General features: G+C 62.1%; 1 protein-coding gene across 1 annotated transcript; it reads right to left on the bottom strand.

Annotated features, from left to right (window-relative positions):
- Positions 1 to 515: 515 nt before the first annotated feature.
- On the bottom strand, positions 516 to 27,233 carry LOC117649502. Its single transcript, XM_034392371.1, has 6 exons — positions 27,208 to 27,233; positions 7,912 to 8,008; positions 7,647 to 7,754; positions 3,742 to 3,813; positions 1,347 to 1,559; positions 516 to 788 (listed from the first exon to the last, which is right to left on the bottom strand). The coding sequence occupies exons 1-5, from the start codon at positions 27,231 to 27,233 to the stop codon at positions 1,416 to 1,418; spliced, it is 447 nt and encodes a 148-aa protein (XP_034248262.1). The 3' UTR covers positions 516 to 788; positions 1,347 to 1,415.
- Between the last annotated feature and the right edge of the window lie 431 nt (positions 27,234 to 27,664).

Raw genomic sequence — 27,664 nt, 5'->3', positions numbered from 1 at the left:
TGCAGGTCGCAAGTCTTCAGAGAAGGCCTATACCCTTAAATCGGCTGTGACGTAGAGGGTCGCCCCAGTACTGGCAACCTAAAATAACTAACACAATGTTTTTGTTTCTTTTAAAGTCTCTTTGAGAAGCATTGAAGCCATAATATTTATTTTAGACGGCTACTGCATTAAAAGCAAAGATACTCTGAAAATTCCAAGCTGCAAAAACATGATGTTATTTTTGTTGGAAATGTAAAAATTTGGGCCCTCAGCAGACGAAATCCAGTAGCTAGCAGACGGATTTCACATTCAGTTCTTGTTTTCTTTCTGGACTTGGTGCAGATTGTCAGTGTATTCATTTTTCTGTTTAATCGATAACAAAATTGTAATCAACTAAACAGAAAAATGAATACATTTACAATCTGCACCAAGTCCTGAAAGGGTGTTCTGATCCCGGGGAGGTGGTCAAGAGGCGGTTGCCACGAATAATAACAATAATAATGAAAGATGATATCAGATCAAATAATACACAATTGTTCATGTAAATTAAATATATTTCACAAAATTGCACATAACACCAGCGTCCTTCAGGGCTGACCAGTTCGAAACTCTTGGCTGTGAAATCTTCTGTACTATTTTGGGCAAAGTCTTGCTCCGTGCTGACTCTGTCTTCTTGGCCAGCATAATTTGCAATCAAATTTTCTGCTCGAACTGAACCTGTCTCAACAGGCTCTTCTGCAGCAACACCAGGTACACTGGAATATGGCACTTCAATGCAGGCAGACCCTGAAGCAGCTTGTGAAGGACCCCTGTGAAAAAAGATATGAAGTCATGACAACGACAACTCAGACATTGGACCCATCACATTATCATTGACAATGTCCACAATTTTAGTGACATCATATCCTAATAACTCTTCCTTTTGCCACAGTTAATTAAATTTAGAAAAATGTAAAATGCCCAAACCAACAGATAACGTTGCAACACTTAGAGTAGGAGGCGTTTAAAAAAAACCCTTTCAATTGGTTTGCCTTTCAAGGTATTGCCTTTCGAACTTCATGTTCAGCTCTTAACTATGTTAAACTTTCTATTTAAAATGAATTTTAATAGTGGGATTCAATACAAAGAAAGTAACATTCTCAGTTTAAATGCATACAGCAAAGCAGACGCCAATGTTGATTCAAAGTCCTGTCTAAACAACTCCACACCCCCATTTCATAGAAAGCAACAGCTGAAACACAGTCTTAGAATTGTAACATTTTATTATGAAGGGAAATTGATTTGTTTGTTTGTTTATTTCATCAACCATTCTTTAAAGTACAGTATTGCGCACTTAAATATAAATTAAGTGATTTAAGAGAACATACCCAATTTGTCGGCCACCATCAGCTCGAGGGGGTGTCACGTTCCCAAGATATCAGACACTGCATTAATTATCAGACGTGGCATGGTGTTCTTCCAAAACATAGCAAGGGTGAAATGGTCTCAACGCACTTCCATCTTGAGTAATGCAATCTGCAGAATATTCTGAAGTTTGGGATTCCCACTGAGTCGCAGCATGTCGAAGCCATATGTAATACCTAAGACAGAGAGAAACGTCAGTAAAGCATTCACAAAGGAAAATAGAGATATCTGGTAAAATCGTGAGATGATCAGTTCACTGCATGAATGTCCACAGGTTTAGATTCACCGGAGAGTTCTTGAGCTTGTGCGTTTGATTGGTGCTCGCAAATCCACGAAAAGAATATTTTACGACAATAGCCATGCTCTCAGATACAAATTATGAGGAAAATACAGGAAAAATCAAATTTATGCACAGAACCAGCCGGGCCAGAGAGAGCAGAAAGGGACAACCAGGTCTATTTTCACCAACTTTCGAGGATAACATTTGGAATATTTCAAACTGCTATCTAGGTAAAACTCGGTCGCTAAGAGACTCAGTTTCAAACAGAATCATCGAAATAACAGCATATTGGTACGTGTTAATACAGTTTCCTTGGTTTTTATGTCGGAAAACTGGTTCGTGTTTTTCTTCCCGTTGTAGTGTAAGAATGGGGAAACCTTATTCGCGCCCTTTTTAGTGCCTACCCCCACCACGGTCTCTTTCCATACCCTGGTGCAGGTTAGGTTGACTAATACGTCTGCCAGGTCGAGCCGTTGTGAGCCTGCCCAATTTCAGGATACATTTACCGTCGCTGACTCGATATTCACTCGCTTGCACGTTCTGATTCAAATGTTCCCTCCTCCAGCACGTCACTGACTCAACATTGAAATTGATAGACAGATTCGCTTTCAGGTTCTGATTCAAATGTACCCGCGTTACCAACATAAAGAAATTACATTACAATGCGTTCCCGTGTGGTCGTGATATTTTAACGAACGAACTGATAGAAAACAACAATTTTATTCTGTTGCTTTGATTTCTTTGTCGATTCGTTTCATTTCTTTTCCTATTCTCCATTTGTTCGCTCTCCGACCGCACATTTACTGTTGTCTACATTGTCCCGTGTCAAAACGGACCGTGTAGGGCAGGCTCACATCTCGACAAGCGACGATCATCTGGGGATCAAAACGAGCGGGAACATTCAAGTAGTGTTCTCGTAATTAAGCATCGGGATGATTATTTCGTGACTTTAAATGGCGTTTTGTTGCTCAGAGGGAATACTAACGTTCGCAAGCACGCGTGCAAGCTGCCTAGGAGCGTCAAAATTGCTTCAAAACAATTTCCCCTTAATGAAAGTGGGGCCCGCAGTAGCAGCGTCCGCTACCAAGGCGCCCATAACCTCCAACCACATCGCTTTTATTTTTTCATGCGAAACGTTATAATAATTTCAGTGAATACGCATCCTAGGTAGGCGTTCATGCTAAGAAATACAAGGCAAGTGCATAAATCGATCCAAATGCCCGATAAACATCAGAAAAGAAGTCAAAATTCAAGCTTCCCGCGAGAATGATCCCCAGATGGAAGGGAACGTTGTTGGTCCCATCACCGCTAGTGACTCGCAGAAGCTGTTGTGAGCCTGCCCTGTTGACCAGGAGAATTATAAATGCCTCGCCTGGTGTTGACGGTTTTCAGACACCGTGGCTCTGACTCCAGATGGCTCCGCCATTTTATTTAATTTAATTTCTTTTCATTTCATTGGGCGAAGCCAATGACACTCTTCTTTCAAAACAAAGCGCCATCAGGAACTTATTTTGGTCAGAAATGCGACGCAGAGTCCGCCCGTAATATACTACTGACGTTTCTAAAAAGTTGAGAAACCAACAGTGTCTTATCTAAAACGGCGACTGTTTAATTTGCAGACTGATGTTCGCTGGCTTGGCTGGCTTGCCGGGGTGTGCGGCGCGCTTACCTGTGCTCGGCCCGGCCTGGGTATGCCTAAGCCTGGGCATGCGTGGGTATGCCTGGGCCTGGCTGGCGGGCTGGCAATACCGTACCGCCGGTTGTTTGAATAAGTAGGGTCGCACCACTGCCTCGCTTCGCCCGCCTTCAAGGTGATCCGTCAATGTCCTCGCACTCCGTGCAGGGGTATACGTGTCTACGAGTCTACATGGGCCCAGGAAGTACCAAAAATTCGAACTGCATTGCTGCACCCCTCGCAGTTTGCAATCGGAGAGCTGTCTCTCTCTCTCTCTCTAGAACACACCTACTCGCGTAGACACACACGACTCAGACACACACACACACACACATGCCCGTGAATACCCCTCCCCTCCCCCTGTTTTTCCACCGAAAGGCTGGCAGCACCTGTTGACACTTACAGGGGGTTGGCACGGTCGTTTCGAACCCGAGAAAACACACGTAGCACATCGCCACATCAGAGCAAAGGCAAACTGAAAGAAAAAGAAAGAAAACCAAAATAAGGCTACTTCGTGCCTAAAAAAATGAACAAAAATAAAAAGGGCAAACGGTTTTGCTGCCTGCTGATTTATGTGTGTCGGACGGATCTGTTTCATTTTCGGTTCCCAGCACTGTTGGGTCCCTCGCCGTCCGTCCATCCGTCCGTCCGTCCGTCCGTCCCCTCGCCCCGCCCCTGCCCCGCCCCTCTCCGCCCCGCCGCGGCCCATCAGGTGACAAACGTTGGTCGCGGCACTGGCGGCACTGCTGATAGTGCTGCCGGTTCCTTATCGAGATTTCGGCCCCGAGTCCCCGGCGGGGCGGCGGGGCGGCGGGGCGGGGCGACTGCCGGCGACTGCTGTTAGAGTGAAGTGGCGGGCGCAGCGTGGCGGGGCGGCGGCAGGTCGCAGGTTGCACGGGGTGCCGATCGGTGCCGATGTGCCGGTGGCATGCGGTAGACCGCGAACCCGAGCGACTTACTAATAGTACTTCGGTTTGTGAAGCGACTGTGACACCGGTTTGGTGATTGTGCCAGCAGACTGATTCCGAGAGTCGTTCTCATCGCTCTGCCTTTGTCGCACCTTTTAGGTAACGAACGCCCCATGAGTGCGAGGGAGACAGAGTGACGAAAACGAATCTTGGAATGAGTCTACTGAAGCGCCTCGCATGCGGCAACGTGACACACGGCGTGACACACGGCGTCACTCGTCGTGACGGACGCGGTGTCCGACGGGCCGTGACGCGTTATTGCTCCTTTGTGCCCCGCAGTGGTGTTCCGAGGCGTTCCGAGGCGCTCCGAGGCACTCCGTGTCCGTGACGGAAGGGTCACGCCCTGACCACCCCGCCCCGCCTGCCGCCCCGCCTGCCGCCCCGCCTTGGGGTGCCCGTCGTGCCATCGATCGACTTATGCAAACCAGCCCTCGCCGTATAACAGCCCTATCAATCTCAACAACAATCTTCTCCACGCAAAAGCTCAGCCGGACTCGGGCCCAGTAATAGCGCCAGGGCCACTCCATGGTCACCGCCTCGCCGCCACCGCGCAGTGATACGCTTTCGCTTTCGGCGAGCACCTCCCCCGCCCTCCCCCTGCCCTCCCTCGAGGTCGCCGTCGTACCCCACACCGCCACCGCCGCGCCGCCTGCCGTCCGCGCAGTCCGCGTAATGACTTGACAATTGAATTCCTGGGTTTTTAATTTCCCCAATTCATAACACTGGTGTGCCACGCTGTTGGGCTGTGCGTTTCCTGCTGCGGGCCCGGCGGCCTGGCGGCCCGGCGTGGCGGCCCGCCAGCTTGCCTGCTTGGGTCCGCGTCGTCGTCGTTGTGCCGGGCGTCGCCGCGTCGCCGGGCCGCCGCCGAACGTTTTCCGGCAGGAATGGAACGTGGAACGGGAAAAAGCGACTCCATGGGGGATGAGAGAGCCCCTGCCTGCCGCGCCTGACCCGCCCCCGCAGGCCCGTTGGGCCCGTTCAGCCTGCAGGGACTTCAGCGGCTAAAGGGCTCGTACGCAAAGGTGGGCGGGGGGAAAGAGTGGGGAAAGAAACGCACGAATGTGGAAAGAGACTCATGCCGAGATGGGGAGGAGGGGGGGGCAGAGGGGCAGGGAGGGGGTTCGTGTTTGCCCGCACTTTGTCAAGGCCCCCACTGTTGCAGGGCAGCGCACAGCCGCTTGGGCCCTTGCACTCCCCCTCGCCAGGTGTGTTTGTGTGTGTGCGTGTGTGTGGTGCGCCGAGCAGTACTTGTGCCGGGTTCATGACCACTGTGTGGCGACAGTGGCGTCGCGGTCTCCAAATGGGTCCGTCCGGTGCAAGAAAGAGGGGAAGGGGGGGGGGGAGGTCTGGTGAGAGAAAGAAGGAACACGAAGGAGGGGGGGGGGCTGGGCTGAAATGGTGACTCGCGCGCTCCGACGAGAATCCTATCTCTAATAATGTGGCTATTATTGATGATCTGCCTACAGGCCCGCTCCGCCCCGCTACGCTACGCACCGCCACCCCTCCAACAGATTAGATTAAAAGGGCCCACGCCGGCCCCGGGGCTTGGCAGCAGCCAGCCACTGGAACTGTGCACAGAAATGTCCTCCCATCCGTGCAAGACCGTTCTGTATCATCGAGCAGTGCGGCCGGGCTGCCTAACCTCCGCGAAGCGGACGGGGTCCGAGCACTGCTTTCGTCGCTCTGTCTCTCTCGTACGTGTACGGGACGGCCCATGGGTGCGAGAGAGACAGAGACGAAACGAGCCTTCGGAATGGGACTGCAGGCGCAGATTACCAGTGCGGCAAGTCAAGCCAGCATGCATAACGCATGGGGACGTCTGCGTCTCTGCGTCGGCCGAGTGGCGAGTCGGGCGGCGAGTCGGGCGGCGAGGAGTCGAAGGCGATGCCGAGAGATAAGTGAGGAGCAAAGAACCGGCGAAGCGAACCACAAAGGCCGCAAAAGCACGCAAAAGCAGCAAAGGCACGGAAACCCAAATCAGCATAGAGTACTTTTCGTGGATCCCTGACGGAGAGTGTAGGAATACAAATCCTTTCCACGCTCCGCACAGTACGTACACTGTACTGCGTACTCGGAGGAGTATGAGAATTTCGCGAAGCGGCAGCGCCGAGAAGCACCGCAATGAATTTCCGTTTCCGAATGCAGAGTAGTTTGTGTTCTACCCGCGGGTACCTCGTGTATTAAAAGTGTGCTGCCGCTGGCTCTGTTTGAACGCACGAGGCACGAGTAGTCGCTTCGTGCAGCACGGAACAGGAGCGGAGCGCGCGCACCGTTTTGACCAACTGGTCAAACAGTTTTTCCCTCGCTTTTTTCTTCTTCTGCTTCGCTCGTGTCGTCTGCGTTACGCAACATTGGCTGAGCCGCACGGGTGTGTCACGGTGTCTGCCTGGCTGCAGTGTGTGCGTCCGTCCGCCCGCCCGTCCGTCCTCGCATCCTAGCAGTGTACTACTCCGACTTGAATACGTCCCTAGACGATATTCGTAAACAACTCCGCCGCGTCGGTCCGCGTGTATTCGTGTACGCCCGCGTGCGGCCCGCGCGTGCGTGCGTGCGTGCGTGCGAGCGCTAAACAAAAGAACAGCTGTGGCTAAATTTACAGACTTGGGGCAACGCAACGGGGAGCGGGACTGCATCGCCAGGATTGAGTGAAGGCTCGAAGAGGGTCCAGCGATGAGCCGAAAAACTGCAGCCCAGCCGAGCGATTCAGAGGAGTCGTTTCGTCGCTGTCTCTCTCGTCGGGGCGTTGCTGTGGGTGCGAGAGAGACAGGGCGACGAAAACGACTCTCGGAATCAGTCCGCAGGCGTAGCAGGCGTAGCAGGCGTAGCAGGCGTAGCAGGCGTAGCCCAGGCGTAGCAGGCGCAGCCAAGGCGCAGCCAAGCGACAGGACGAACCAATTTACGACCAATGCACGACTGCGGACGGGACGGCCAGGACGGCCCGGACGGCCAGCACGGCGAAAGGGAGTCCCGGGGGAAGGGGAAAGGGGCCTAGGGGTGTCCACTTGGAGGCGGTGGAGGGGGCAGCCGTCTAGGGCACGCTGAGATGCGCTCGATGTCGGACTAGACTCGACTCGACCGGTAGGCTCGGCGAGGCACGACGCGCGCTTCGCGTCTTCAACGGGAAACTATTTCGAATTTTAAAACCTGACTCGACGGCCCGGAAGGGTCAGGGATCGTGAGGCGAGGCGACGCGGCGGCGGCTCGACACGGCCCGGCAGCACGTCGCTCTACTGCGGCTAGTTCGCGGCCCGAGTCCTCGCGCCTCGCGGCCATGGAGCACGCCGAGCAGGCAAAGGCTTGCCAAGGCATCCCTTCCTTCAACGCCCCGCGGCTCATTGACCTCTTGTTGTATCGGTGGTTGTTGTTGATGTAGTAGTTTTTGTTGTCGTGGCTGTTGTCCGCAGCTGGCCCTTAGTGGGGCTGTTGATTGGCAGGTGGGACGGCTCGTCTGTGGGTCAAGTCCTGATTAGAATGAATGGGAGCTCTGGGAAAGGGGAGGGGGCAGTGTCGCGTAGGGACTGCGACGTCCGTCTGGAGGGCCATCTAGAGGGCCAACTGGAGGGCCTCCTAGATGCCACCCACAGAGGCGGCCCTCGTGGACTCACCACCAACACGGGCCCCTCGTGCACCACCCTAGCCAGCCGCAGTGCCACCGAGCGACACCTGGCCGCCACGACGGCCACCTCGAGGCCACCTGATGCACTAGGTTGGCAGCCCGCCGCATTTATAGCGGAGTAATCTCCAATTCAAGGCAGCCCGGCGTGGCCGGCCCCAGTGGCCTGCCCGGGCCCGGCCCGCCTGGCACCAGTGGCCCGGCGTCGCCGTCCCCGCGGTGTATATGGGCGCCGCGGCATGGCGGCATAGCAGTGCGGCAGGCAGTCCCGAGGGGCCGTGTGTAAATTGGATTCGTAAAACAGCCTCGGCTCACGTTTTATGACGTGTTCCGCCCCCAACCTGCCGGCACCAGGCCCTACCTGCATGAGCCGGGAAGGTACCGGACAGCGGGCCAGTGCGTTCAAATCTCTGCGGAAATGTGACGAAAGCAGCGAACGGTGGCGCGCAGGGTTTGGAGAAGGTCGCGCCGATTCGGTATTCAAATGGACTGAGGTTTCATTCCGACGTCACAGAAAACCGGAAGCACGGCGCGTGGCGTGGCGCGGCGTGGCGAGGCCCTGTCCAAGTGCATGAAGGCCTCGGCGGTCGCGCGGGGGTGTGCGTCAGTCCGGGCGGCGGGCTGGGCTAACTCCTGGCGTGGGAGCGATTGCCAACAAGAAAGCCCTACAAGAAAAACGGCGGAACCTTCTCGACATCGACGCAATTCCGTCCACGTGGTGATCGAGCGACGCGGGACGCGCGGGACCCAGTTACAGAAACTGCAGATCGACGGCTGAAGACCAGGGCACCCCGGGCCACGCGATGACCCCCGCGATAGCCTGCAGGTCGGCATCGCAGCGTGCGGCAGCGTGTTACGTACAAGACGGGCACTCGGCGCATGCTGCTCGCTGGCCGCGCGTGGACGGCGAGGACGGCGAGGACGGCGAGGACGGCCTGGCGGGGCGGTGCGGCGACGCGGCCTCGGCGTCAATAACAGCAACCTTTGTTTCCTCCCTTCCGGCTGCCGACCATCCCCGCGGCCCTCGGCGAGGCCCTCGGCGCGGCGCCCTTTCGCCTTTTGGGCGCGGCCGGGCGCGGCTGGAGGGCGTGAAGAGGGAGCGGCCCGCAACCCCGCGAGCCCTTCCCCTCCCACCCCCACCCTCGCTGGGCTCACCGCTCACCCCGACGGACGCTCCCCCTCCAGGCCATCCTCCGGCCACCCCGCAGGACGTCCCTGGACGTTCCTGGACGTCCCCAACCCCCGCCGCACGGCGCCGGGCCCCGCCGGGGGAGTGGTTTAGAGCCCTGCCACGCCCTGCCACGCCCCGCCACGCCCCACGCAGGGAGCACGCATGCAACCCGCACGGCCCATAAAAAGTATCGACCTGCGGGGCCTACCGTCTGGGCGGGGTGGGGCGGGGCGGGGCGGGGCCACTTTCATTACCAGCAGCCGCGCTGGTGTCTCAAAAACCGAGGCTGGAATGGAAACTATTCAGCACAAGTCACCCCACAGCCAGCGTGGTGCACTAGCGACCAGGCGGACGGCACGAAGCTCAAGGGGCTCAAGCCCGGCCGCACGGCACGGCGGCAAGGCGTCCGCTGTCCCACAAGGCGCTGCCTCGCTGCCTCGCTGCTTTCGACTTTCGAGTGGCGGCGCTGCAGCCCCCCATACCAGTCCCCAGTCACCAGTCCGCGATGACACGCTCAGAAAAATCGGCCCGTATGTGTGTCACCGCGCGCATAAGCCGCGCGACCCGGCGGGGCTCACCCCGTGTTCACGCCGCACGCACGCACACGCACGCGCACGCAACACGCACAACGCACGCGAGCTGTAAATCATCCCCTTTTCATGGCACGCCTCACGAGAGGGCCCTTCCTACTTGCCAGCTTTTGGTCACCGCTTTTTCTCAGCTACAAAATTGTTAGTGTTGGCGGTCGGTGGTGGTCTCTGACCATGTTGTGGTTTGGAGCGCGGCGGCCTGTGGACTGATTCCGAACAATGTCTCTGTCTCTCTCGCACTCAAGGGAAGTCCCGTGAGGGTGCGAGAGAGACTGCTGGGCGCGGCCGCGCGTGCAGGCCGGGCTGGCGTGTCAGCGGGTTAGTGGGCTGCAGGGCGGTTCGCAATGACTCTTTGATGACGGCCTGCCCGGCCTGCTCGGCCTGCTCTGATTGGAAGGGCCGCTTTTTATGATGTTTTCCGGGCCGTTTCGAGTTCCATCCATCTTATCTGCTCTCGCTCGGTTCAAAGGGCATGCCTGGGCAGCCTGGGCATGCCTGCACGGAACAGCAGCGCCTCGCCGCCTTCCGCCCCTCGGCACATCATCACCCTCGTCGCCCTCGTCCCACGCCACGGCGGGCCGGGCCGGGCAGGGCCAGGCCGGGCAGGGCCACCTCGGCGTCTAAAAGCGCCCCCTTGTTGTATTGTAATCAGCAAGTCTTCGATAGCATCGCAGGGCAGGCCTTGGGTGCCTTGGGTGCCTTGGGCCAGGCACAGGACGTGCGAGCCATTCAGGCGTGTGTGAACCAAAGCGCACAAAAGTCGCTGTCTTCCTTCCTGAGGGGTGCGCCTTCCTCGAGGCTGGGCTCCGGACACACTCGCGAAGGTCTAGCGGCGCGAGAGGGACAGACTTTGAGACACGGAGCCGCCGAGGCACTGCAGTCGAGGAATTGGCCAGCCTTGTTGTTTTTGACAGGGCGGACAGGGCGGCGTCCTCCTCGGCGTGCTCCGCGCTGCGCGTGTGTGCGCGTGCGTGTGCGTTGCGTGCGCGTGCCGGCGTGCGTCGGGGACCTCGCGGCGCGCCGCTCTCGCTAAACTTAGCCCGCGGCAGAGCCGGGCAGAGCAGCACTGAGCAGCCCCCGCTCTATTCTCCTGCCTGCGCCTTCTCCTGCGTGCCGCCCTGCGCGCCCTGCACGCCTCCACGGGGGCCGTCCCTCCCTGCTTTCTTCGCGTCCTAAACGCCCGGGATGCGGTTTCGCAACGCACTCAAACACCGGCATCGGGCGCTCTACCATCGCCTCCCAGGGGCGCCACGGCGGCCGGAATTGGGGTCTGGGCGCTGTCGCGCTGTCCACTCCACGTCTCCGCTTGCGCGCCGCGCCCCGGCCGAGGCCCTGGCCCTGGCACACATCGCCGTGCCCGGTGCGGGCCCGCGGCCTGGGGCCCGGCCGGCGCCGAGCCCACTCCACCCTGATGAGTGCGGATAGCCGCTGGACGGCCATCGGGGCGGGTGGCTTGTTTGACGGATCCTTGTTGGTTTTCGCATCACATCACGGACCCCGCGAGGCCCACGCCCACGCCGCAGGCTGGCCATGCTGGGCACAGCCGCGGTGGGGTCGACGACCCGGAACGCAGCGAGGGGCCGAACCCCAACCCGCCGGAACCCCTCAGGGTTGCCCCACAGGTTCAGGTCAGGCGGGCCGTCCGCGAGGTTCGCCAGGTTGACGTGGTTGACGAAGTTGATGCAGTGGCCGCGGCCATGGCGTAGGCGGTGTAGGGGTGGCTGCCCTGATCTGTGTGCTCGCGCTCGCACCGCGTCTCGGGTAATCGAGTTACTCTAAGCCGATTGGAGGAGAGGCCCGTGGTGGTGTTGCCGTGCGCCTCGTGCGCCGTGCGGTTGCCTTGGGGCCTTCGGGACGGCGCCGGCCGCGTTGCAGGGTGGTTCAAACCCTACGAGTGCATTGCGCGGCGGGGGCGCGGCAAGGGGTGGGGTGACATTCAGGCCGCCCTGCCCGCCTGCCCCTCCGGGCTCCCCTCCGTCGTGTATACAGCCACACCCAAGCATCCCATGGGCCTCTAGGGGCGCCGCGACGTTGGCAGCCCTGCCGGCCTGCCTGCCTTTCCCCGCTCGAAATGATGACGCTGCGCTTTTGGCGCCACTTTCGCACAGTGGCCGCGCTGCCGCCGCGCCGGGCTCGGATGCCGCGGTGTTGGCAGCCTTGGGCCGGGTCCCTGGGCCGGGTCCCTAGGCCGGCCAGGGGAACGGGGAGGGCGTTGCCGCCAATCCGTTCAAGTCGATGAGCGTTTCGGCGTTGATGAGACCAAGTTCTAGGTCGTTTGGACGGCCAATTAGGAGGCTGCCGTCCCCGCCGCCCTGGTCGCGCTGGCCGCGCTGGCCGCCCGCCCCCACGGCGCGCACCTCAAGCCCGCGACGCGACGCCCTGTGGGGAGGGGAGGGGGCGGATATATTTAGAAAGTCTGCGGCCAGGGCGGGGCGGGCCGGGCGGGCCGGGCCGCGGCCGCGCGCTTCGTGGGCGTGGGGCGGGTGGGGCGCTGCCTGTGCGCGCCCTGCGTGTCAGCGTGTGGATACTCACCCGACGCTCACCTCTCCTCCACTGGACACGCATCATCGCCGAGACGGTGGCGGAGATACTAAGTTCCGTCGATCTCCGTTACAGCCGCAGTTGCTGCTCGCCTCGTTCGGTTTGTATGGTTGGCACCTCTTGTGGCTCCACCACGGTTGCAGCAATGCAGCTCCCAGGCCCGTCGTACGAGCTCCCCACGAGCGCCACAATTTATTTGACAGTGGCGCGGAATCCAGGTCTGGGGGGCGCTTGCTCGCCCGGCTAGGGACCCTCTCTGTCAGAGATGCGCACGCTGGCCGCGAATCCGGCCTTCTGATTGGGCGAGAGTAAACTGGGGAAAAACCGCCCGGTCGGGAGCCTCGCAGCGCTAGTCTCGCACGGGGCGAAAATCGCCCGGATTACTCCAGCGGTCGAGCGTGCGCATCTCTGACAGAGAGGGTCCCTACGCCCGGCCCGCCCGGCCCGCCCGGCCCGCCCGGCCCGCCGTACGGACGGACGCATTTCGAGCGAGGCAGTCTAGCTGAGCAGCAGCGCGGCGACTCATGTGAGGTCCGGAGGTTCCTTATCTCTGATTATGCAAGGCGCGGCGTGGCCCGGCGTGGCGCTGGTACACCGCCAACAAGAAAAATAGACTTCGGAACAAGGAAATTGTAATAATGGAAAGGAGAGATCGTTGTTCTGGTTCACGCCCAGCGTGGTTTGTCGCTGGGCAGCCGGGGCAGCCAGAACTGTAGTGGTATAATCGCTCGCAATCATCTGTCCAGTACTTTCAGGTGCGGAGGGTGGCCGACGAGGCGACGAGCTAGCAGCGTTTTGGGTGTAAGGTTCAGTGCTGGGCGTTTAGTGCTCGGCGTGCCATCCGCGCGATCCGTGCAGGCTCGTAACGGCGAGGGCAAGAGTGGCATCGCGTCCCCACCCTCCAGCAGGTAGGTAGGACAGTACCTGTGCCGAGGCGACAGTTCTATCACGCGTACTTCTGGTGTAGGTGGCTTCCCACCCCCTTTCCCTGCCCCCTCCACTCTGATGCACTTCTCCACTCCCTGGCGCTGCGCACAGGCCACCTTGCTTCTACAGAATATGCGTGTGTGTGTGATTGTGTGTCCGTGTGTGTGCATGTGTGAGCGGAAGTGCTCTCCGATTCAGTGCTAATGCTCACGGTGGCCCGGTGCGGCGCGGCGCGGTGCGGCCCGGTGGCCCAAAGGTGAGAAACGTGCCTGCCGCTTGACAGCGCACGACGCGGCTTCTGTTTTTGCGCGTTTATTTTACTTTTGTATCCTTTGAGGGCATGAAAAAGTAAACGAAACAGATGGTATTTTCATAGCGGTGCCCGGTATCGAACCAGCGTCCTCGAGCCACCGACGCGTGCGTGCAGTGAACGCTGTTACGGGGACACGCCTTCTTGAGTCTGAATGGTAAGCGCCTCCTGAGCGAGGCAACCAGGGCAACCCACGCGGCTTCTGTCCCCCTCCCCACCGCACCCCAGAACGTCCTACCCGCGTGACAATCGAGTAAAGGGCTGAGCGAAAAGAGGCACCAGAGGCACGCGGAAGGCCGAGCAGGCCGAGCAGGCCAAGAAGGCCCTCGCTGGGCAGGGCACACGCGTGTGGGGTCGCATCCGGCGCGGCCATGGCGCAGCCAACGAGCCCAGCCCGCCTTGACTCGCTCGACTCGCGGCGCGGCCATTTCCCTTGAATATGGAACGATAGGGGAGCCTCTCCATGCATATGCACGCGGACTGTCCCGGACTGTCCGATGTCGCCGACGGTACGCCCGGTACGGCACGGGAAAAAAGAATTAGTCCTTTCGGCTGGACGTTTAGCGTCGTCGTTGTTGTCGCCCCGAAAACGGGAGGGTGGCGGGCGGGCGCCATCTTGGTTCAGAGGAAAATTGGTGAAGGTAAAGACTGCGTTGCTTGCGGCGGGGTTTCGCGAGGAAGCCGTACGGGGGCAGTGTCTCCGTGCATGAAGGGTGTGGGTGGACATTATGGTGGCGGTGAAATAAGGACAAGGACCATCTTATTGGTACGAATTGCATCTTTATTTGCATCAAGAGTGTAGTCAAGGCATGCGAAATACAGAGACATTTCCAAAACATGGTCGCAGTGCACCATTTTTGTTTCCCCATCCGGCCAGGGCTGACGACACAAACATGCTACGCGTGGCTTGGGTACTATTTTCCCCCGAGACCGCAAGAGCGACACTTTCACTTTCTTGCCCAGCAGCACCCCTCCCCCCCCCCTCCCCCTGCGCGACAGTTTGGCGGCGGATCGGCGCGGCGCGGGGGTTGCAGTGCAGGTTGCAGTAAGGTATCTGTATACCACCTTAGGTTGCAGGGGATCGCTGCCAGCCCCGCCAGCCCCACCGGCGGCGCGGCCTGTGGCGCGGGCCATGTCAGCAATCCTTACTGTGATTGGGGATTGGGTCCTGCGTGCAGTTTCCCGCCAAGATCAACAGGTTGGGTTGGGGCGTCGCTGGCGTCGCCGCGCTGCTGTGCCGGGGCTGTGCCTGCTCCAAGGGCCGGCCGACTATTTTCAGCCCTTTTACCGACGACACCGCGGCAGCGCGGCACCGCGCGCCTGTTGCCGCCATTGGCTGCCGCGGCCGATTCTGCCCCCACGCAGCGCGTCGCAGCGCGCGCTCCACCTTGGCCCTCGCCGAGGCCCTCTTCGAGGCGCCAGGTCGCGGCGCACACACACGCCGGCTCAAAGCAGGCCGTCGAAGCCGCCGCGGCCTCGGGGAGGGCCTCGGGGAGGGCCTCGGGGAGGGCCTCGGGGAGGGCCTGGGCGAAGGCCGTGGAGGGGCGTTACCGAGTCCCCAAAGCAAGGCACTTGTTCGGCTTCTCATCGCCTTGCCCTGCCGCCGTGCCGCCCTGCGCCCAGCCCCTTCCCGTCGAGCCTTACAGACCTCCTTTCCTTTCCTCCCCGGCGCGGCCCGGCCTGGCGCGGCGCGGGGGCGAGGCAGGGAGGCAGGCGCCGAAAATGGCCGCCAAGCAAGTAAATACATACCACCTTCTAAAAGCAGCAACGCCGTTGAGACACATTTGGGGCTGGCCTCAGCCCCAGCGAGGCCCCGGGGAGGCTAGACCTGCAGCGCGCGCTGCCGGGCACTGGGCACGGCCCCCGCGGGACCGAGGGTAGGCCGCCCCGCCAAGCACGAGTACACTGTGGCGCCAGGGCAGGCTGTCAGCACCAGTGTGTCGCTTGCGGCTCTCGTGGCGGCCCGGCAAATGTCAAGTTTGGCGCGGACGGCTGGCCGTGCACGGTGGTGGCAGTGGTGACGGCACAGGGTCACCGTAGGTCACCGTCGTAGGAGAAAGTGGTCATCGCCGGCGGGGCGCAGTGCGGGGCGTTTTTAGGCTGGGACTTTTCGGAGCTGACCGCCAGTCTGCAGGAATCCCCGTGTTGATCACAGCTGCAACGCTGCAATTCCCCCAGCTCATCCCGTCACATTCTGTTCTTAGCCTTTTTTTTGTCGCGGATATCAAGTCTCCGCGGAGTGCGCATTTTCGCCGAACTGAGCCAACAGTGAAATTCTCAAGTAGGAAGGGCAAATAATTTAATTTCTGCCTTCGCCACGGCCGGGCAGGCCGAGGTCTGATAAAACTTCACAAACCGACCCAAAACCAAAACCCGTTTATCATCTGCTTTCTCGTGGATATTTTTTTTTCGGGGCTCTTCGTCGCGAGACGCTCGGCCCTTGTGCAATGAATGGAGGCACACCAGTCACTACACTGGGCGCGGCGAAGAAAGCGGAGACCGGACCGCCCCGCCCCGCCCCGCCCCGCCCCGCCCCGCCCCGCCCCGCCCCGCCGCGGAACCGAACAGCCTGTTTGTTTTTCGAATGTCACTTGGAGCTGGTTCGTCTCCAACCAGCTCCAACCAGATTGATTCTCTAGAAAGAGGAACGGAAAGGGGAAAAGAAATATAGAAAGATACAGGCCAAGGGTGTCAAGGATACCTCTAAAGGTTGACCCCAAAAACTTGGAATAAAAGTGTCAATCGGCATTAATTTGGCGCTGCACGTCGACTGGCTGACCGGCTCGCTCGGGGTGACGGGCCGCGATAACCTTCCCCCCCCCCCTCTCTCTCTCTCTCTCTCTCTCCCTCTCTCTCCCTGACGATAACGAGGCACGGCGTGGCGGCCGAGCAGCGGATGCGTTGCGAAACCAGCGGCCAGTCGGCCGGTCCAGCGATAGCGCCGCCTGCTGCCGAACGGCCCGGTGCTTCCACTCTCTCGCACCCCTACGGCACTGCGGCACGCCGACGGCACGGCCCTCGAGAGCGAGAGAGACGGAGCGACCAAAGCCAGGGCGGAAGCAGCCCGCCGGGCCGCCAGCCGCCCCTAGCGACGAGCAACGGACGGGTCCGAGGTCCGGCCCGACCCCATGGCCCCGGGCCTGGCCGCCTGGCCGGGCCGGGCCGGGCTCTGCACAGCAACATCTTCCACAAGACGGAATGCCACTCTCGTCTAGAGACCCGTCACGGCGGGGTCGCGCTGCCCCGCCCCGCCCCGGGGCCACGGGTGGTGTTTGCGCCAACGGGAACAGGGGGCGTCCGGGTGTCGCGGAGCGGACCGGACGCCCCCAGGGGAGGGGAGGCGTGCGAGAGAGAGCGCCACAGGGTGCACCTCACGCCGCAGCGCGTCTCCCGAAAGCCCTGTTTCTCGAGGCAGTTTCCTCGCTCCCCACGACAAGAGACGGACTGCACTCGGTACTGCACTCTAAGACTAATCCCCCGAAAACGAAAAGCCAAAGCCCTGGCCGGGCCGGGCGATTCGCGCTACTCATCAGCCCATCCCGCTTCCCGCTCGTCGAGCGCGTGTTCCTCGTTCCCGGCCTGCACGGCCTGCACGGCCTGCACGCCCTGCTCAGGGATCAGCACGAGCAGCGCGGCTTCCCCCGGATTACCCGCTGGCTTTCACCGCCCCGCCCAACCCCGCCCCGCCAGCAGGGCCAGCGCGGGAAATTCAAATCCGAGGTGATGACACGCGCGTAAGAATGAGAACGCCCCGCGGCCAGGACTCGTGCCCCACTGTTTTAATTTTAAGGCCAGTGGATACATTACGGTAGTCTCGGAGCTCGCGCCCTGCCCTCGCCGGACTTCGCCAGACTTCGCGCGCCGCCAGTTCCAGCCTTTCGGACCGTTGACCGTTACGGCAAGGCGGGAAAGTCGCAAGTTTGAGAAGTTGGCACACTTGGAGAACGGCGTACTTCATCGACTGCAAAAGAAATTCACACACACACAAAAACAAACACAAGACACAATCTCGAGAGGAAAATTCCTTATCGATTTTCCGGTGATACTATTCAGCGTGTGGATAGACAAGACTGAAATTTACAAGACGTATTCCAGAGATGAGAAAAAGAAGCGTGCAATGCAAAAACCGAGCGCTGTTTGCGAATGCGGCCGCGTGCGTGAGTGTGCGAGAGTGTGCGAGTGTTTGCATCTATCTGTCGTTCGGCGGCTACGGCGGCCAGTGTATAATGCTGTGTTTCGTCAGCGCGGGCAAAAAGTACGAGACGGCGAAGGAGCTGCAGATGGGCGGACGGACGGACGGGCGGACACCCTCCGCGACGGCGATGACAGCGCGTCACTGGAAGATGGCGGCCGGGCCTCGCCTCGCGTCGCGGCATGGCGTCGCCGGCCGCCACCGGAAGTCCGGCCGATTTCGATAGATCGAAACGCCTCCCCGGGCCGGGCTGGGCTGAGCTGGGCGGCCGGCCGGGCGGCCCGCGCGCCGCACAGTGGGCCAGCAACCGGCGGAGGCGGCCAAAATTCTGGACGCATTTTGAGCTCCAGAAACGCTAAATGGGACTCAAACCGAGTGTGTGACCCCACCAATGGATTCCTCATTCGGAGAGCAATCCATTGGTGGGGGTCACACGTTCGATTCGAGTCTCATTTAGCGACTCTGGAGCTCAAAACGCGTCTAGAATTTTGGCCGCCTGCGCCGGTTGCTGGCCCACTGTGCGGCGCGTCGCGGTTTCGCTGCCATGCTGCCACTCGGCGCGGCGCGGCGGCCCCTTTCCCCTTTCCCTTTTCGAGTGTGGAGAGGCTCCACGTGTTGGGCCACGCCGAAGCAGCCGAAGCAACGCGGCTCGCCGGCGCCCGATTCTGGGCAGTGCCTGCGCCTGCCTCACTCGCACTCGCGGGGCGTCCCTTGAGGGTGCGAGAGAGAGGGCCGCCACTCCAGCGCGCTGCGCCACTGCTTCGCTGTGCTCGCGGCCAGACGCAGTGTCACTGACACTGTCGCCGACACTGTCACCGACACCGCGGCGGCTGCGGGCCGACTCAGCGAGTCCCTCCGCGATGCATTCCACCGGAGGGAGCCTCCCTCTTCCGGGCAAAGGGTGAACGAGTGAACGAGGGGCGCGTTGGGGCGTTTGGTCCACTGCCGGGGACTTCCCGCGCGGCGACCGGCAATCAGCCATCAGCGCAAAGCGCGCAAAGCTGCCATGATTGGCCCGCAGCTTTCTCGCAGTGTCTGCACTCCAGCCGGCGACTGCAGCACGCAGCGAGGCTAGCGAGGCTAGCGAGGCACTGCTGGACCGCGCGGCTGGCTGCTGACGCGGCGAGGCGGACGGCGGACGCCAGTGGACGCGGCGGGACCACGAGGCTCCATCAGCCACTACACTACGGCCCGGCACAGGGCCGCTAGAACGTCCTAGAGACGGTCTGGAGACGGTCTGGAGACGGTCTGGAGACGGTCTGGAGGCCAGCCGGGCCAGCGGCGTAGCCGCCAAACTGTCTTCCCGGCCAAGTCTTTCTGCCGAGGTTGGCTATCTGGGCCGTTCGTTAGGGGCCGGCCCAGTGAGGCAGCCTGGACACGTTTATGCAAGAACACCGGACGGCAGGACGGAACCGACGCCCCGCCCCGCCCCGCCCCGCCGCGCCACACACCGCCACCGCATAGGCGACATTTTATGGGGAGCCTACTGCCTTTTCGCCGGGCGACAGGAACATGTGGCAGACCCCCCCTCCCCGTGGCCTTGTCCTCGCCTCCTCGCCCCCGCTGGGCCGGCCTGGCTGCCTGGCTGGCCGCCTGGCTGCGCCTCCAGGAACACTATGTAGGCCACACTCGTGAAATAAAAGGTGCGTTCCTCGCCGTTTTGCGTTTCGCGTTTTACACTGGCGGCACTGGGCGAGTTCCAGCAGACTTCCAGACGTGCAGCACCACTTTCTCCAGGGAGTCCGAAAAGGCGAAAACGCGCCGCCCGCTGCAGCCGGGGATTTTGCTGTTGGCGCGCAGTCCATGTGGAGGCCCCGCCCCGCCCCGCCCCGCCCCGCCCCGCCCCGCGACCACGTCGTGAAGCGCGGCTAGCGCGGCTGGCTATCTGACGGCCAAGCACGGCGTTTGGTCGTGCGCCGCGTCACGCCTCCCCCACAGGCCGAGCACCTGTACGAGCAGGTGCAGTCCGTGCAGTCCGGCCGGCGCCACGGCCGCCATGGCCGCGAGCCGCTTTTGGCGCGGAGGGACGAGCGCAGGACCGCGCCGCCTACAAGACCTGCAGGACCCCGGCAAGGACCTCGCCAAGGTCCCTGGCCTCGGCCTCCGGCTGGGACGGTATGCGCGCCGACTGCCGACCCCGGCTCGGCTCCGCAGCCCGGCAGGCCCGGCACTGCGGCCGTCCCGGCTGCCTGGAGTCCGAGCTGGAGTCGCTGCCGCTCCGCTCGTCACCGCCTGGCTGCCTGCCTGCCCGGCCTGCCCGGCTGGCTCAAAAGGCGCAGCTCGGCTCCAGGCCTCCAGGCCTCCAGGCAGCCGGTCCCGGTTTCGTTCTCTTCTTCCCGGTTCGAGCCCGGCTGGTCTGCTGCGGCCTGCGGCCCGCCCGACTGCCCGGCAGGCAGGCAGGCAGGCAGGCCAGCTGTGCACAACCTGCACGTGCACGACCAGGAACCGAGCCCTCGACCCTCACGCGGCTCAGTGGACTGCAGTGGACAGCTCCGAAGGCCTGGCTGGCGTCGGCACGGCAGGTCGATATGCACCGGACCAGAGTCCTGGACGAGAACCGATCGGCGAACCTTCGCGCTGACGCGCAGCGGCACTGGGGTCACCACACCAGCGTCCCCAGCCAGACCTCGCCGGCACCAACCAGACCGCCAAGCCGGGCCACATGTTGCTCCAGCCTCCAGCAGCAGGGCGGGCCGGGACTAGAAAGACGGCGAGAATGTTACGAACACCCCGCCCCGCTCTCTCCGCCACTCCCCTCCCCTCCCCCCGCTCTCGTCTGGCCGCTCTCTACTCCGCGCGCGGCTCGGCGACAATCTCAAACCGGAAGTTGGTCGGTCGAAAAAGCTGCTATCTATCTCCCTCTCGCTGTGTGACCCGGTTGCTCCCAGACGCCCGCTTGCTGCCGCTCGCTCGCTCCCACAACTATTTGCCGCCAACCAGACCCCGCCCCGCCCCGGCCCGGCCGCCGAGCTGGCCCGCGGGCTTATCGCTCTGCCCAATGCGTGCGTTGGGGCGACTTGGCGACTTGTAGAGGCAACGGGAGGAGACGGACTCATTAGCGACGGCCTCGTTGGCCTCCACTCCTCCACTGCCCTGCGCCGCCATAAGCCACATTGTCGGCCACTGTCGGCGAGGCCCTCAGCAAGGCCCCGCCAGGCCTCGCTACCGTGCTCGCTCGCGCGCTCGGCGTCGAGTCGTCGAGTCAACTCGCCGCAGGTATTCGGTTTGGGGGACTTGGGGCCCGACGTTGACACGCCACGCCGTGCCCGCCGTGCTCGGCGCGCCTTCGAGTTTGATGTGACGTTCGCGGCGTGGCGCGGCGCGGCTGCGGCCAAAGACAGCCAGCCCCGGCCACCACCGCGTCGCCACCTTGCCGTCTATTCTCGATCTGCCCGCGGCCACCTCGGCGCCAGCGCGCCAGCGCGCCCCGCGCCAGCCCTCCCCCGAGCCTTGCCCGCGACGAGACGAGCCCCCCGATGAGAGCCTAACGAGAGGGCCTCCGAAACGACGCGCCTTGGGGGTAGCACTAGAAGGCACCGGCGCTGCAACCCCCAACCCCAACCCCCGCATTCCAGTCTCCAGCCGGGCGAGGCCAGGCGAGGCGGCCGAGGGCCCACGGCATGCCCAGGGCCCATGGCCCATGCAGTGCACACACGGCCTCGGCTTGCCTCCGGAAGGCGTCGCGCCGCGTCGCGCTGTACAGAGCAAGCAAAGGCACAGGCAGGCAGCAGCAGCAGGCAGATTAGATAGACAGGACCAGCACCAGCTCACTAGCCAGGCGGGGGCTCGGGCTCGACACTGGCTCGACACTGGCTCGACTCGGTGACGACATTACCTTGGCGGGCTTGAGGCTTGGGGGCCATGCCGCTACGCAGCCGCTACGCGCTGCGCCGCCATGCCGGCCTGGTGGGGCCACATGACTGCCGGCCGGGCAGGGCCAGGCCGGGACGCGGCGCGGCGGGGCGCCGGCGGCAGCTGCTTCCAACGTCGCACCGTCGCACGAATCGGAAAAAAAGGAAGACGAGGACGAAGAGGGCGCGGCGGGACGTCTGCGGCGTGGAGGCCTCGGAGGCACGCATGGCCGTCGACGTCGAAGACGCGCTGATGCTCGGCGACTCCATCGATGCGAAGCGGCGATGTGCTGAATCGTTGACTGAGGAGTCTGACGACATCTTTACCTGACAGTATTAGAGGCTCTTTCATCCAAGTCTAATGCTGCCCGGTAAGATGTGAACAGAGTCTCCAAAAGGCGGCGGCGCTGGAGGCTGGAGGCGACGCTGGAGTGCTTCTCGCTGGAGCGCTGGCTGGAGCGCTGGAGGCATCAGCTGGCCGCGGATGGCGCGGGCGTTGCGGACGGCCTCAGCTGGCCCGCTGCCGGCCTGCCGGCCATGCTGGACGCAAGCTGGACGCGCGGTGCCGACAGGTTTACAGGTTCCACCTCGCGGACCACCGACTTTACCATCCCGCGACACGTGCGTGTGCGTGACGGCGAGCGTGCGCACCGTGCGTGCTGCGTGCACGCGGCCGTGCCAAGAGCTCCAAGAGCGGGGAGGGGAGGGGGAAGAAAGCGATGTGAAGTCACACACACACATGCATTCACGCACACACATGCACACACACACACGCAAACACACACTCACAAGCGCACGCAAAGGAGGAGCGCGGGCACCGCGGCGTGAAAATAAAAACGCCTCGGGCATGGCCGGACAGGGGGGCAGGCTCTACTAGAGCCATCGCCAAGATTAATGGGAAAGAGAGAGAGGCTGCGAAATGGGGCGGAATAACGAGGAAACGACGAAAACGGCTCAACTGGCAGCGGGAGCGGCGGGAGCGGCGGGCAGCTGGAGACCGGGATGGCGCGGTGCGGCGGCGCGGCGGGTCGCGGTCACCGCGGTGCGCGGGCAGGGCGAGGCGCTCGCCGGTCGCGGCCGATGCCGACCGAATCGAAAACCGAACTGAACTGAACTGAAGAAGAACGAAGAACAAGAACCCGACCCGGTCTCGACGCGAGTCGAGTCAGCCGTCGAGCTCCCCCCGACTGGGCCCGGCCCGGCGGCGGCGGCCCGGCGACGCGAGGCCACAGCGCGGGGCCCCCACCCTGCCCCTCCCCCTGCCCGGCTGGGCCCACGTAAGGCCCACGACGGAGCGAGCGGCCTGCCGTCTGGCGGCGCGCGGAGCAACTAACGCCCCGACCGGCGCGCCCCACTATAAGTAAGGTTCGGCCGCCGCGCCCCGCCGCGCCCCGCCGCGCCCTGCTGCCCCTACGAGACTGCCCCTGCGCGACGCCCCTGCGGCCTGCGCCCCTGCCGACGGCCCGGCCCTTGGGCCCTTCGGCCCCTGCGCGCGGCGACAGCGCGTCGTCGTGCTCTGCTTTGCGTTCGGCCAGCGGCGTGGCGTGAGGCGGGGTGCCGGGGGCACTCTAGGGCTCTACGAGCACCCCGAGAGCTCCTGTCGAGATAACGGCCTGCAAGGGGTGCGTGCCTGCGGGTGCCCGCGAGTCCCGTCGCCAATGTCTCTGCCGACTCGCCTCCTTCCGCGCACGTCACGCGGTGGCGCCACGGCCGCACGGTCAGCGCCACGCGCCTCCACTGCAAGAAGTCAGTCGTCGCTATCTCGAGTGTCCGCGAGCAAATGGCCCCGTCGTGGTGGACGCGGCGGCGCGGGTCGGGCCCTCGGGGGTGGCGGCGACTTGGTGGAAAACTTTGCTTACGTGCCAATAGGCCCAATTGGCCAATCAGGACGTTTCGGCCCTGGCGTCCCCGTGGTCCACATGACCCTCTGCTGTGAAGTTTGTGGCAGCCGCGGAAGCCGACCCGCGATATGAACATGGCGGTGGCAGTGGACAGGAGTAGGCACTGAACCCCATTGAGCGCCTGCCGAGCGCAGGGTAGGCCACCCAACGGCCACCCAACTGCACTCCAGGCTAGGGAGCTCCTGACTTGAACTTGAGAGGCTAGACCGCATATGATCTCATGCCGTTTCGGCCCCGGTAACTGCCACGAAAAGGCTCCAGGTCCGCGAAGGGAGGATCGGCCCTGGGGGTTGGCTTGTCCGTATCGGCGGGGTGAGTGCGGGTCATGCAAGGCGCCAGGGCGCAAGGCCAGCCGCGGACGGCGTGGCGGCGTGGCGGCGAGGGCGGGTTGCCGATTGCCCGCGTTACTGCCGTGGTGGCCGCGGTGGCGGTGGCGGCGGCTGCTTTATTGAGAGCTCTGCCGCCAGGCCGCCGGGGTCCCTCCTGATAATCGTCCAACGGGGCGTAATCAAAACGGAGCCGAGCGAGCAGCCGCGCTGCGCCGCGCTGCCGCGATCGAGAAAATAAACTGATAAGCGGCCGTCTTGGCGTCTGCGTCTCGGTGTTATCGAGGGTCAACTCGGTTGCTTCGGGCCTCGGGCGCCTCGCCGGCCGGCCAGTCAGGCCAGCCGCCGCCAGCACTGTCCGTCTCGTTCCGAACGTTCCGAACAGTGTCGCTGTCTCCCTCGCACTCCTCCGGGTTACCTACCGGTTCGCACGAGTGCGGGTGAGACAGAGGGTCGAAACCATGCTAGCACCGTCGCTTGGCTGCAGCTGCAGCTGGCCGCGCCGCCGGTGGGGCTCTCCAATCTCGGCCGCGCCGCCGGTGGGGCTCTCCAATCTCGGCCGCGCCGTGTCGAACTTTGAAGAAGCGAGGACAAAAACGGAAATAACAAAGATGACATTTTATCTGGAGGCGATATGGCGGGGTGGGGTGGGAACTGGCGGGGCGGGGCGGGGCGGGGCGGGGCGAGGCAGCCAGGGCGTCCGTGTCACGTCCCCGCAAGTCACATGGTCCGGGCGTGTCCCCGGGCCCCAGGCCGGCCCCAAGCCCCAGGCCCCTGATGAAGCTCCCTTCCCTTCCCGGCTCGACCCCGCTCCACTCACCTCTGGGGTGATAACCGTCACCCCACGCGCTTATCGCGCCACTGGGACTGTCTCTGCAGCGGGGACGGGGGCCTCTTGGTCAATAGGAAGCACCAGCTAGGAGAGGAGACTACTTGGAGGAGGTCGCGGAGGAAGCCGACGAGGCTTTGCAGCGTTGCGACCGCAACGCACTCGCGTGCTGCGCTGCACACCGCAGTGTGCTCACTGCACTGCACTGCCACGCCGGTCGGCAGTCCGGTTCCAGGCGTTCCAGGTTCCAGGCGTTCCAGGTGCAGCCGGTGCAGTGAGGCAAGGGCAGGGTGGGCACGGGCACGGTATGTTGGCACTGTGCCCGTACCGCCACACCGCCAGACGGAGGCGAGCCTCCAAACGGGTAAAACTGGAACTCACGCTCGCGCTGGCCGCACCGCCCGGGCGCCCGCCGTCCGCCCCACCGGCTGCGGCACTGCGGTGCCTCCATTCGGCCGTCCGACTGTCCGGACTGTCCCTCCGGTCTCGCTGCGTGCTCCACCAAGTCCCCGCCGAAACCGAAAGATTCTGACGACGGTGAAGAATGTGTCCGCTGTTTCACTTTTGGCGCCGTGCTGAGGCAAATTGAACGGGGAGCAAACTTACCTCACGCACCGCGAGATAAGCGGCGCCAAGGAACTCCTGGACGCGGGCAGCGCGGGCAGCGCTATGGCAGCGCAGCGTGCGGCGTGACCGAGCCAAGCGTGACGCTTCGCCCGGCTTGGCTAGGCCGTGCCTGCCGTGCCTGCTTTGCCGTGCGAGGCACAAGGCGGACGCACTCCCAGCACCCGAGCGGCCTGTGTGACATTTGGATAGCAGCTGGGCTGGGCTGCGGGGCACCGCACTGGAAAGGGACTGGAAAGCACTGATAAACACTGGCAACCAACACTAGACCAATACCCGCGTGACCCCGACCCCGACCCCGGCCTAAGGCCCGGCCCCCCACCGAGCCAGGGCCGCGGGGCCGCGCGCGTGATCCAATCTCTCGAATACTAATGACGCGAGAAAATAAAAATTCTATGAGTTTGATTTTGTCGTCCAGGAAGGCGTCGGCCGTCCCTTTGTGAGGTGACGCTGGCGCCCCGCAGCGCGCCCTGCCGGCCTCGAACAACTGGAACAACTGGAAGAACTAGAACCACTGGAACTTCAAGCCCACCCGGAGGAGACCACCTCCTCCGTGGCACTGTCCGGGCTCCGAATGATGTTTCCATTGTGGTTTCAGTCCCGCCTGTCGCCGTGTCCTGCTAGCCCTGCCGCCCCGCCTCCCCCTCGCCCAGGAGGCCTTTCACATTTAATCAGCCCCCCCCCCCTCCGCTCCAGACTTCCTCGCCGGGGAATTTAAAGGCCGGTAGTAGGGGCGGCGTGTCCTAGCCGACACCTGCAGTCTCTATTGTAGTGTAGTGCACGCACCTGCAAGGCCCTGCAAGTGCCACCCTCTGTCTCTCTCTGTCTCCCGCTCGAGGCCGTCGAGGCCCGAGCTCTCTCACGAGTCCGTCGGCACGGCGTCGCAGCCGCCATCAGAACGCTTTTATCGTATTTTCGCCGTGCACCGGACTCCGTTTTTCGGACTGAAAAGCTGAAAATAGACGCGATAGCGCAATGCGACATGCGTCACCCCTGACGACACCGCACGCTCCGCGCCGGGCCGCTGCTGTGGAAGAAGAAGCGAGGCATTACATCGAAACGCGCGATAATAACTCGACAATGGCGTCGACATCGCATCGAGATGACCTCGCGGTGCCTCGCGGCCAACTACACTGTATCGCTCGTCGTCGCTCGGGGTCACCATGAGGGCAGCCACCACAACGCAACGCCACGCAGCAGGGCCAGCAGGGCCAGCCAAGCCAAGCCCGGCAGCCCAGCAAAGGTTGCACACGGTTCCGCTTCCTTGGCAACGGGCTCGTCTCCAAGCACCACGCCACGCTCCACCCCCTGGCCGCGCATGCCGCCCAAATTTCAAATTTCGCGGCTCGTTCGGTCCGCGGTCGTGGCGTCCTCTCTGGATGAACCCACCACTGACGTTCCCACCAACTATTTTCCGCTCGTTCGCTAACCTTTTCTGTCGTTGCCACGCTGCCACGTGGCCGGGGCTCCCGGAGTGCCGCCGGTAGGGCCAGGCCACTGCAGGGGCGCAAGCTAGCGCAAGCCAGCCACTGTAGGGTCGGGCCGGACCTAAGGCCGAGGGCCTGCTCGGACCACACCCTCGCCCTGTTGCCACGTGGACTCACGCCCTCGCGCCCCGTTAGCGGCCCGGTGCCACGCCGGCCACGCCCCTCCAAGGAGCAGGGGCTGCAGGGGGCTGCGAGGGGCGTAGGCAGCTTGCGCCCCGACAGGCCGACACCGTGCAGAACAACGGCCAATGGGACGCGGGTAGGCCACACCGCGAGGGCACATCCTCGACAGAACTGCGCTGCGCCCCGTCCGCATCGGCACCTCCTCTTTAGGGCCTTTAGGACTCTATCTGGCGCATACGTCTTGCAGCAATTTCTCATACGAGTGCATATGAAAAACTGCTGACTGCACAGACGCGTTGTGTTGTGTTTCAAATAGACTATTTCAGCGGAGCCGAGAAGAAGAACAAAAGGCGAGCGGGCCACTTCCGCTTGGGTCACAACAAACCATAGACAATCAACTATATCCATAGACCAACTGCTTCATGCCCAGGCTGGGATCCATGTGTTACGCCGCTCCCTGATTGGTCGGTACCTTTCACTTCACTCGTCATTGGTCGGCTGCTGTGGTCACCAAGCTGCCTCGGCAGCGAACGCCGCGTCCTGATTGGTCGAGGAGGCTCGAGCTCCACCAATCAGAACGCGGCGTTCGCTGGCGGAGGCAGCTTGGTGCAGTCGATGCCACACTTGTGGAACAGTTTATACCTTTTAAGTTGATGTTCAGCTGCTTTCAGTGGGTGAAAAAGAAGCTCACATAAATGAGGAATATCATCAAACGGCTCGATTTTTCAAATGAACTTTAATTTTAGAGCCTCAGAGGAAGTTTTACGGAGGAACACCGCTCGTGCCGCTCGTGCCGACAACTGATTGTGTTTCACTTGGTATTTATACCAACAAGCTTTGCTCAAAAACCAAGAGCCAGAAACATAGATTTGA

Source organism: Thrips palmi, unplaced genomic scaffold (genome assembly GCF_012932325.1).
Source record: "Thrips palmi isolate BJ-2018 unplaced genomic scaffold, TpBJ-2018v1 HiC_scaffold_4, whole genome shotgun sequence".
NCBI classification, from domain to species: Eukaryota; Metazoa; Arthropoda; class Insecta; order Thysanoptera; family Thripidae; genus Thrips; species Thrips palmi.
Note: the sequence above shows the minus strand (reverse complement) of the source record. Positions and strands in the feature narration are given on the sequence as shown.

Coding starts and splice junctions, on each gene's coding strand:
- LOC117649502 (XM_034392371.1), bottom strand. CDS start 27,233: ATGGATCCCAGCCTGGGCATGAAGCA. Junction 7,755..7,911: donor ACGAGGGGCCCGTGTTGGTG/GTGAGTCCACGA, acceptor CTTGACCCACAG/ACGAGCCGTCCCACCTGCCA. Junction 1,560..3,741: donor AACGACCGTGCCAACCCCCT/GTAAGTGTCAAC, acceptor TCTCTGTCTTAG/GTATTACATATGGCTTCGAC.